At 44.7% G+C, this 10,551-nt stretch overlaps 1 protein-coding gene across 1 annotated transcript in view; it reads right to left on the bottom strand.

The window, feature by feature from the left end:
- Positions 1 to 1,053: 1,053 nt before the first annotated feature.
- Il17rb (interleukin 17 receptor B) overlaps positions 1,054 to 10,551 on the bottom strand; it is a 29,046-nt gene continuing 19,548 nt past the window's right edge. Inside the window, exons 7-11 of the mRNA XM_004652626.2 lie at positions 7,497 to 7,639; positions 6,041 to 6,106; positions 4,883 to 4,982; positions 3,384 to 3,479; positions 1,054 to 1,667 (exon numbers count right to left, since the gene is read on the bottom strand). Coding sequence (XP_004652683.1) covers positions 1,102 to 1,667; positions 3,384 to 3,479; positions 4,883 to 4,982; positions 6,041 to 6,106; positions 7,497 to 7,639 — 971 coding nt within the window. The 3' untranslated portion in view covers positions 1,054 to 1,101. The remainder of the gene's footprint in view (positions 1,668 to 3,383; positions 3,480 to 4,882; positions 4,983 to 6,040; positions 6,107 to 7,496; positions 7,640 to 10,551) is intronic.

Raw genomic sequence — 10,551 nt, 5'->3', positions numbered from 1 at the left:
ACTCACTGTGTAGTCTCAGGGTGGCCTTGAACTCACGGCGATCCTCCCACCTCTGCCTCCCCAGTGCTGGGATTAAAGGCATGCACCACCACACCCAGCTTATTCTTGGGTGTTTTTTTTTTTAATTTTTTTTTTATTTATTTGAGAGCGACAGACACAGAGAGAAAGACAGATAGAGGGAGAGAGAGAGAATGGGCGCGCCAGGGCTTCCAGCCTCTGCAAACGAACTCCAGACGCGTGCGCCCCCTTGTTCATCTGGCTAACGTGGGACCTGGGGAACTGAGCCTCGAACCGGGGTCCTTAGGCTTCCCAGGCAAGCGCTTAACCGCTAAGCCATCTCTCCAGCCCGGGTTTTTAAGTATACATGTAATTTAGCTTTCTGAGTTTAGTTTCAATTAATTCATTCATAGTATTTTCTAAGAATTTTATCTGCATTAAATGTTAATAGGTAGCCTATGTGCTAGTTTAAATTTTTACTTATTAGACGGAGAGAGAGAGAGAGAGGGAGGGAGGGAGGGAGGGAGGGAGGGAGGGAGGCAGATACAGAAACAAACTACAGACACATGGGCCATCTTGTACATAGGGGTTGTATGGGTACTGGGGAAGCAAACCTGGGTCCTTAGGCTTTGCAGGCAAGCGCCTTAATTGCTGAGCCATCTCGCCATCTCTATGTGCTAGTTTATGCTTAGTTGTGACTTGCTCAGTTCCAGTTGTAAAACCAGTTCTGAGCTGGGCATGGTGGCCCAAGCTTTTTATCCCAGCACTCAGAGGCAGAGGTAAGCGGATGGCTATGAGTACAAGGCCAGCCTGAGACTACAGAGTGAATTCCAGGTCAGTCTGGGCTAGAGCAAGACCCTACCTTGAAAAATCAACAATAATAATAATAATAATATGGGATTTTTTTTATAATCATGGAAAGAAAATGTTAATAAAAATTGAGAAAAAATAATAATAAATAATAATAAAACATCAAAGAACTAAAACCAGTTCTGTGTAACCCTCCCCAAAAGTTGCCTAAACAGGAAACTTTGGGGTTATCACAAAGCTGTTGTCAGTAGTTGCTGGAGTAGGAAGGCTTCAAGGCCTCTCCCTTCTGTGAGGCTACACAGAGGCACAGCTGCTGTGGCAGGCCAGCGACGGTCTTTTCACTGATACATGCTGTCTGACCTGGAGAAGCTCTGTGTGGAAAGCAGCAGTGTCCTTCATGAGGTGGAACTGGGGGCACACGCGCAGAGCGCTGTAGTCGTCCTTGACGTCTGCCCCTCCAAGATAGACCACCAGGTATTTGTGCACATGAGTCTGGCTGCGGAGATCACTGCAAAAAAGGTTAAAAGCAAGAGGGAACAGGTCCTGAGAGTTTTCACTGTGGCTACCCTCACTCTGGCCACAGCTACTGTCACAAACCATGTGGATGTCATTGGAAAGAAGGAAGATCACTTTGTCTGCTGCTTGTTTCTGAGTGGTAAGCCACTGTACTGGACCCATCTCAGCTATTTTCTTTTTCTGCCACCTTTCAAGGATGACCTCACTTCCACAGTGGGTCTGAAGAAATTCAGTGAAGTTGCAGACTGTGTGATGAAAGCATATCTCAAGTGGGTAAACTACAAGGACTTTCACCAGAGGCAGGAGTGGGTTGGCAGGAAGAAATGGGATCTTCTTGATCTTTCCTGTGGGAAAGAGAAGCATCTGTTATCTGAACAGCCAACAGCAGGCCTTTCCTTTATTGTAAGCAATTAGCAGAGGATGTCAGCCAGGCACCAGGACCTCATTACCCAAATAGTCCTTTTGAAACAGCACCTGAACACACTGATGTTCAAACCTCAGAACTGTTTTGGAGAGATTTCTTGTCCTATGAAGAAATCACTCCTCTCCACCAGGCTTCTATCTTTCCAAAAAAAAAAAAAAAAAAAAAAAAATCAGAGAAACTATTTAGGTTTGAGGTACTGTGTTTGAAGCAGGTGGTTGTGGCGTACTTTGAGTGCTGTCTATGAACATAGATGCCTGACCTCTGCATGTCACAGTTGGGTGAACTCTGGTGTGTACCAGTTTCTACCTGCAGGTGGTAGAGTTACTTTATATTTCTGTTGTTTGTTTTTTGGAGCAGGGTCTTCTATCCCCGGCTGACCTGGGACTTACTCTGTCACCCAGGCTGGCCTCCTGACTCAAGGTTATCATCCCATCTCATCTTCCTGAGTGCTGGAGTAAAGGTGTATGGCTCCTCAAATGCAAGTATTCTTGAGGTCAAAGTTCTCAGGATTTTCTCCGTTTAGGAAATGGAATTAAACTGGGCGTGGTTATGCACACCTTTGATCCCAGCACTGGGGAGGCAGAGGTAAGAGGATCATTGAGTTAGAGGCTAGCCTGGAACTACAGGGTGAGATCCAGGTCAGCCTGGGCTACAATGAGACCCTTAATCTTACTCTATAATATCAGATACAACTAACCATGGGTCCGCATATTTTCCTTTTTTTTTTTTTTTGGTGTGTATATATGTAGTATGTGTGCTGCATGTATGGTATATGTACATGTGCATACAAATTTGTGCACACAGAAGACACTGGGTAGCCTATTGCTCTTTTGCCTTATTTCCTTATCATGGTCTCACTGAACCTGAAGTTTGTCCATTTTTGGTTACACTGCCTAACCAGCAAGTCCCAGAAATCCTCCTGTCTCTGCCTCCCTGACTGCAGTGGTTACAGGCATGTGTGGCTTTATATGTTGGAGCTCAAGGTCATGTCCTCATGGTTGGGCAACTAATGCTATTACCCACTGAGGGCCCCAGGCCCTCCTCTTTTTGTTTGTTTGTTTTTTAATATACTTTTATTTTTTGAGGCTGGGCCTCTTGTAGCCCAAGCTGGCCTTGAACTCCTGGTCCTCCTAGCTCCAGGTACTGGGATTGTCACATATGTGCACTATCAGCTGGACTGTATTTTGTTTCCTACAGCAAAGAGGAGAAGCAGGATCTTTTTCTGTTGTTTCCTGTTTGGGTTTTTTGTTGTTGTTGTTGTTAAGGTAGAATCTCGCTCTAGCCCAGGCTGATCTTCATCTCCCTCTGTAGTCTCAAGCTGGTCTCAAACTCACAGCAGTCCTCCTACCTCTGCCTCTCCAATGCTGGAGTTAAAAGTGTGCAGCCGGGGCTGGAGAGATGGCTTAGCGGTTAAGCACTTGCCTGTGAGGCTCGATTCCCCAGGACCCACATTAGCCAGATGCACAAGGGGGCACACACGTCTGGAGTTGTTTGCATTGGGTGGAAGCCCTGATGCGCCCATTCTCTCTATCTGCCTCTTTCTCTCTGTCAATCTCAAATAAATAAATAAAATGAACAAAAAAAAATTTTTTTTTAAGTGCAGCAGCACCACCATTTAAAGAATGATATCCCTTACCACGCCTCCAAGTCAGGTAGACCCCAGCTACCAGCACCCATGCAGCCACCAGCAGCGATAGGAGGAGAGGCAGCCAGCCTCCCAGCATGCTTCTGTCTGCAGAGAAAAGCTTGGTTAGCTTGGTTAGAGAAGAGCTTAGCAAGAAAAACTACCAGAAAAATATTTACCAGAAAATGACATTTTTACTTTCCTTTGTAAAATTGTAGACCTTTTTCAAGGCAAGGGCCAGAAGCTATCAGGAAGTTTGTGGATAGGGCTTCTTTTCCAGTATCCAGTTCTCTCGCTCAGTTGCTAACAGGGATGTGGGACTCAAGGAATGAGGAATCACCCTCCAAACTCAGCTTTCTTCCTCCTCAATGCACAGTCACTTTCTCTGTGATGACCACAGTTGACATGCTCTATTTTTTAATATTTTATTTTTATTTATTTACTTGAGAGAAAAAGAAAGAGGCAGAGAGAGAATGGGCACACCAGGGCCTCCAGCCACTGCAAACCAAATCCAGACACATGCACCACCTTGGATACTTACATGGATACTAGGGAATTAAACCCTGTTTCTTAGGCTTTGCAGGCAAGTGCCTTAACTGCTACGCTATCTCTCCAGCCTGACATGCTTTTTGTTGTTGTTGTTATGAGAGAGCAAGAGAGAGAGAAAGAAAATTGGCTTGCCAGTGCCTCCAGCCACTGTAATTGAACTTCAGACACGAACACCGTCTCGTGCACTTACGTCACCTTGTGCATCTGGCTTACGTGGGATCTAAAGAGCTGAACATAGGTCCTTAGGCTTCACAGGCAAGCGCCTTAACCAATGAGCTATCTCTCCAGCCCTGAAATGCTCTTCTTGCTCTTGTTGGAGGCATGAGTATTTTCTAGGTGCACTTATACATAAAGTGCAGACACCAGCACTGCCCTCATAGAAGTTAGGATTGTGAGACACCAGCCTGTCAAATACTTGTTTGGCTAGGTTTCTTAAGAATAACGTCTCTGTCTTTGGACCCCACCCATGGGCTAGTTCCGGAAATATCTTATTTGTCCTTGGCTAATAAAAGAACTGGCATATCTCTAAATGCAGAGAGACATTTTCCAGAACATGCTGTAGGGCACCAGTGAGGTGTCTTGGTGCCAGTATTTCTGATTTGTTATCCAAATGTTGGCCCTGCGGTTGCAGTCAAGTCACAGTAACATCCAACTTGGTTTGAGAATGCAATAAAATTCATACTCCCTGATATATCCAGTCCCTCATGTACATTAGTCCCTTCACCTCACGGACTTTTCCAGCAGAACCCATGGCACTTTGAATATTCAGAGCACCCATTTTACACACCTTTTTTCCTTTTTGTATATACTGCTCTGAAAAGTGTTTTTATAAATGGAGCCTTAGTTCTCACTTCCCAGTTCAGCATACTGGGCAGGGATCCCTTTGTGCATGGACAGAGCACATCCCAGTGGGCATTTCCTGAGCCTCTTTAATCATCCTGTGAAAACAACCTGGTACTTACTGTTATCTGGAGGGAAGAGGACACCAATCTCAGGGCAAAGCACAACCGTCCCTTTGCGCCGGATACAGTCGTTGCCACAGGTAGAGAAGTAAGGAATCAACTGAGAAGAAAGGACAGGCTTAGAAAGTTCCCACCCTGCTTCAGAATAAAAGATCAGAACCAATCCTATTTCTCCCATAACCTCTTCCCTTTCTTTGCTTTCACCTCCTACTTGGGCATGATCACAATTTTTCCTTTGTCACACTTCTGTAACAAAGCACACAATTCCAACCAGGTGATTCTAGACCAACACCTGCTACACCAGTGTTGTTGAACCTGAACTTTCTATGTGTTACAGACATGCTGGTCTCCTTATCTAAAAGGGCTGGCTACATCCTAATAAATACACAAATATTTTCTCTAGGGCAGCAGAACAGTAGTAGGTGGGTCCCCTGACACTAGGAAAGTATGGCTCCTTGGAAGAGGGGTGTGGTCTCAGTGCAGCAAGGGTCTGCTTGCTCTGGCTATCCTGAGCACTTTATGCTACAGAGAGTGAAGAGTAACAGCTCCTTTCAGGGTGTGGCAGTCTTGGCCTATGATCCCCTGTGTACCCACATTGTAAATTCTAGAGACCTGAGAGTACTGACTCACCTTCCTGTTTCCACCTGGGCCAACTGAGGCCCCAGAGGACTGGCCAGTTGCTCTCCAAAGTTTAGACACCATTCTGGTCCCCAAACCCAGGTTCAGCCCTTTGCAATTTCATTTTACAGTTAAAACAGGATTGGGGAAATAAAATTGTTCTCCTATGTCAGAATTACTCTGAGGGCCTATGATATAAAACGGAAATAAAAGCACTTTGTAAAATCAACAGCCACTAATCCAAATATAAGGCACCATGGCTGCAGGGTCCTTTTTCTTACCTCAACACTGTGAGGACAGGAGTTCCTATTAACATCACCTGACACAGGACCATTGAGGAAGAAAGATGTAACATACTTCCAAGTTTGTGTCCAGAGGGCTGGGGACCTAGTGTGCATCTCAGGATGGAGCCCTTTCCTAGTAGCATTCAGGAGGCCCTAGATTTAACACCACACTGAGGGGACAGGGAGTCTGAAGCACCTAGTGGAAGAATAACCAGCCTTCCGATCCCTCCCTCCTCAAAGCCCTCATTTAGCTCACCTGAACCACAGCACCTTCACTCTCCTCAGCCACCAGAATGATTACAGATGTCCGTGTCACTTTGTTCTGATGCAGATAGGTAAGACAGTAAAGAGTTACAAGGCCCATAGACCTAGAAGGAAGTTACCACTGTTCTTTGGCTAAATGGATACATTGAGCCCATCAAATTGCCTTCTAAATGTATACGCTTATGGCTTAAATCCATTGATTCATGCTGTTCTCACTTTGAGTTAGAGAAGTCTTTTTTTTTTTTTTTTTTTCCAGTTTTTCAAGTTAGGGTCTCATTCTAACCCAGGCTGACCTGGAATGAACTCTCTAGGCTCAGGGTAGCCTCGAACTCACAGTGATCCTTTTACATCTGCCTCCCAAGTGCTGGGATTAAAGGCATGTGCCACCATGCCCAGCTTTTTTCTTTCTTTCTTTCTTTATTTTTTGCTGGGTATGATGGCGCATGCCTTTAATCCTAGCACTAAGGAGGCAGAGGTAGGATTGTCATGAGTTCAAGACACTTTGAGACTACATAGTAAATTCCAGGTCAGCCTAGGCTATAGTGAATCCCTACCTCAACAAAACAAAAGAAAAATAATTTTTTTAGGGGACTGGAGAGATGGCTTAGCATAAAACCAGATGCACAAGGTGGCACATGCACCTGGAGTTCATTTGCAGTAGCTAAAAGCCCTGGTGCACTCATTCTGTCTGCCTGTCTCTCTCTTCTCTCTCTCTGCTTGCAAGTAAATAAATAATAAGTAAAATGTTTAAAAAGAGTTATGGGGTTGAAAAGATGGCTTAGTGGTTAAAGCACTGGCCTCCGAAGTCTAGGTTCAATTCCCCAGAACCCACATAAGCCAGATGCACAAAGTGGTGCATGTGTCTGGAGTTTGAGGTGGCTAGAGGCCCTGGCATGCCCATTCTAATTCTCTCTCTCTCTCTAATAAATAAATTTTTTTAAAATAATGAATTATTTTTAAAAAAGAGTTATGAGTGAGTAGATCAGAGACTACCAATGACAAATCCACTCTTCCTGTTTGACTTTCAGTGCATTAGACTGTGTGAATAAGGCCTCACTTTAGACTTCTCACATGTTTCTGTTGGGTTTAGATTCATAGTGATGTTAACTCAGGATGCCCACATGGATTTGCTGAATCAGCCAGCACACCTGGATAATACACAGCTCCATGCTGCCTCAAAAGAAAACCCTCTCAAGGAGTCTCAAAAGTGTCTGTTTTCCTTCCACAAGATTTGCAAGTTGGAGGTTAAAAAGGGTGTGACAAAGCCGGGCGTGGTGGCACATGCCTTTAATCCCAGCACTCCAGAGGCAGAGGTAGGAGGATCGCTGTAAATTCAAGACCACCCTGAGATTGCATAGTAAATTCCAGGTCAGCCTGAGCTAAAGTGAAGCCCTACTTCAAAAAAACAAAATAAATAAGTAACGACAGGGGAATGAGGGGAGAAGTACCTCCAGCACATAAGAAAATGCCAAAACCATATTACGTTGAATAAGAACCATGTATCTCTCTCCAAGAAGACTGGTTGTAAAATTCACTTCAACCATCTTCTCGTTCTTCTTACAAGCTGTGATGTTTGGGTCCCACAGGCTTCCTACAAGGTGATGGAGAACCACATGGATGAACGTGCATACTCTTCCTCATGCTAGTCCCCCAAAGACTTACCAGAAGCAGACCCAAGTCCCCAGGCACACGTGTAAAAGACAGAGACTCTAATATAGTGTCTTTTTTGGTTGTTTTTAGAGGTAGGGTCTCACTGTAGCCCAAGCTGACCTGGAACTAATTCTGTAGTCTTAGGCTGGCCTTGAACTCAGAGTGATCTTCCTACCTCTGCCTCCCAAGTGTTGGGATTAAAGGCATATGCCATCATGCCTGTCTCTTTATATATATTTGTAAGTAGAGAGAGAAAGGTACTCCAGGGCCTCTAGCCAATGCAGACAAACTCCAGATATGCACCACTTTTTACATGGGTACTGGAGAATCAAACCCAGGTCATTAGGCTTTGCAGGCAAACACCTTAACCACTGAGCCATCTCTCCAGCCCTTATATTTTTTTCAAGGTAGGGTCTCACTGTAGTTCAGGCTGACCTGGAATTCATTCTGTAGTCTCAGGGTGGCCTTGAACTCATGGCAACCCTCCTACCTCTGCCTCCCGAGTGCTGGGATTAAAGGTGTGTGCCACCACATCCAGCCCTTAGTGTATTTTTAAATTTCATATGCTTACTTGTCTGTGTGTTTATGTTTCAGGGCCTTTGGCTGCTGCAAACACACACCAGACACATGTACCACTTTTTGCATCTGGCTTTACATGGGTGCTGGGGAACTGAACATGAACCATGAGGCTTTATAAGCCAGCACCTTTAACCACTGAGCCATTTCCCCAACCCCTATAGTGTATGTTATTTAAAAAAAAAAAAAAAAAAAGCAAAGAAAAACAGAGAGAAAGGGCACATCAAGACATCCTGCCTCTACAAACTCCAGCTGCAGGCACTACTCTGTGCATCTGGCTTTATGTGAGTACTGGAGAATTGAACCCAGGCCCATAGGCTTTGCAAACAAGCACCTTAACTGCTGAGCCTTTTTGTGAGGGCTGGGGACATGGCTTAGTGGTTAAAGGTACTCACTTAACAAAACCTGCTGGCCTGGGTTCAACTCCTCTGTACCCACATAAAGCCAGACACCAGACATGCAAAGTGGTACATGTGTCTGGAATGTGTTGCTATAGCAAGAGGGCCCTGACATCCCCCCTCCCTCAAATTTAACTTTGAAAATAAAATTTTAAAAAGCCGGGCATGGTGGCGCATGCCTTTAATCCCAGCACTCGGGAGGCAGAGGTAGGAGGATTGCCGTGAGTTCAAGGCCACCCTGAGACTCCATAGTGAATTCCAGGTCAGCCTGGGCTAGAGTGAGACCCTACCTCGAAACCCCCCCCAAAAAAAAAATTTAAAAAAAATAAATGGGGCTGGAGAGATGGCTCACTGGTTGAATGCACTTGCTTGCAAAGCCTGAAGGCCTGTGTTCAATTCTCCAGTACCCATGTAAAACCAGATGCAAAGTAGTGCTTCTATCTGGAGTTTCTTTATATAGTGGCAGGAGGTCCTGCCATGCCCATATTCATTCTCTCTTTCTTTCTCTCCCCCTCTTTCTCTCATATAAATGAATAGAGGGCTGGAGAGATGGCTTAGCAGTTAAGGCACTTGACTGTGAAGCCTAGGGATCCAGATTCAGTTTCCCAGTACCCACATGAACCAGATGCACAAGGTGACATGTATATCTGGAGTTCTTTTGCAGTGGCTGGAGACCCTGACACACCCATTCTCTTTCTATCTGCCTCTTCCTCTCTCTCTCAAATAAATAAAATATTTTTTAGAAAGAAAGAAAAATAAAGTTTAACATAAATAATATTTATTTGAGAGAAAGAAGGAGAGAGAATATGAGCATGCCAGGGCATCCTCCTACTGCAAATGAATTCCAGACACATGCATCACTCTGTGCAACTGGCTTTATATGAGTATTGGGGAATTGAACCCAGGCCATCAGGCTTTGCACACAAGTGCCTTTAACTGCTGAGCCTTCTCTTCAGCCCTAGTATACTTTTTCTTTTTTTAAAATCTTTTATTATTTATTTATTTGAGAGGGGCAGATAGAAAGAGAGAGACAATGGACACACCAGGGCCTCTAGCCACTGCAAACAAACTCCAGACACATATACCACCTTGTGCATCTGGCTTATGTGGGTACTGGGAAATCAAACCTGGGTCCTTAGGCTTTACAGGCAAGAACCTTAACCGCTAAGCCATCTCTCCAGCCCCATAGTATACTTTTCTTAACTTTACTCCCCAAATCTCTATGTATCTGTTACCCAAGAAAAATTAGGGATCCCCATGCCCCTGATTTGTTGAAAACAGTTTCTTTGAGCTGGGAGTGACAAGGAGTACAGATCATTTTCTATCTGTTTGCAGTTTTTCTTTCTTTGTTTTCTTTTCCAAGGTAGGGTCTTACTCTAGCCCAGGCAGACCTGGAATTCAAGATGTAGTCTCAGAGTAGCCTCAAAATCACAGCCATCCTCTTACCTCTGCCTCCCAAATGCTGGGATTAAAAAGTGTACACTATCATACCCAGCTTCACATTACATTTTGAGTTAAGGATGAAGACCCTCTGTTCTCCCCAGGATGGGAGAAGGGGTCTCAGGTTAGGTGATGCCCCACAACTTGAGCACATGAACTTCGGATCAAAACTACAGCACACATAAAGCCTGAATACCTTACCAGATGCACAGAGGAAGGGAATATCTCATAGTTTACATGAATCCCTGGCAGATTAACTGTCAGAAAAAGTCAGTTTCAGCCAGGCGTGGTGTGCATGCCTTTAATCCCAGCATTCGGGAGGCATAGATAGAAGGATAGCTGTGAGTTTGAGGTCATCCTGAGACTACATAGTGAATAGTGGTTTGCCTGGGATAGAGTGAGACTCTACCTCCAAAAACAAACAAAAACCCAAAACAAA

The sequence above is a fragment of the Jaculus jaculus genome, chromosome 16, assembly GCF_020740685.1.
Source record: "Jaculus jaculus isolate mJacJac1 chromosome 16, mJacJac1.mat.Y.cur, whole genome shotgun sequence".
Taxonomy (NCBI): Eukaryota; Metazoa; Chordata; class Mammalia; order Rodentia; family Dipodidae; genus Jaculus; species Jaculus jaculus.
This window is presented reverse-complemented; position numbering and strand designations above follow the sequence as displayed.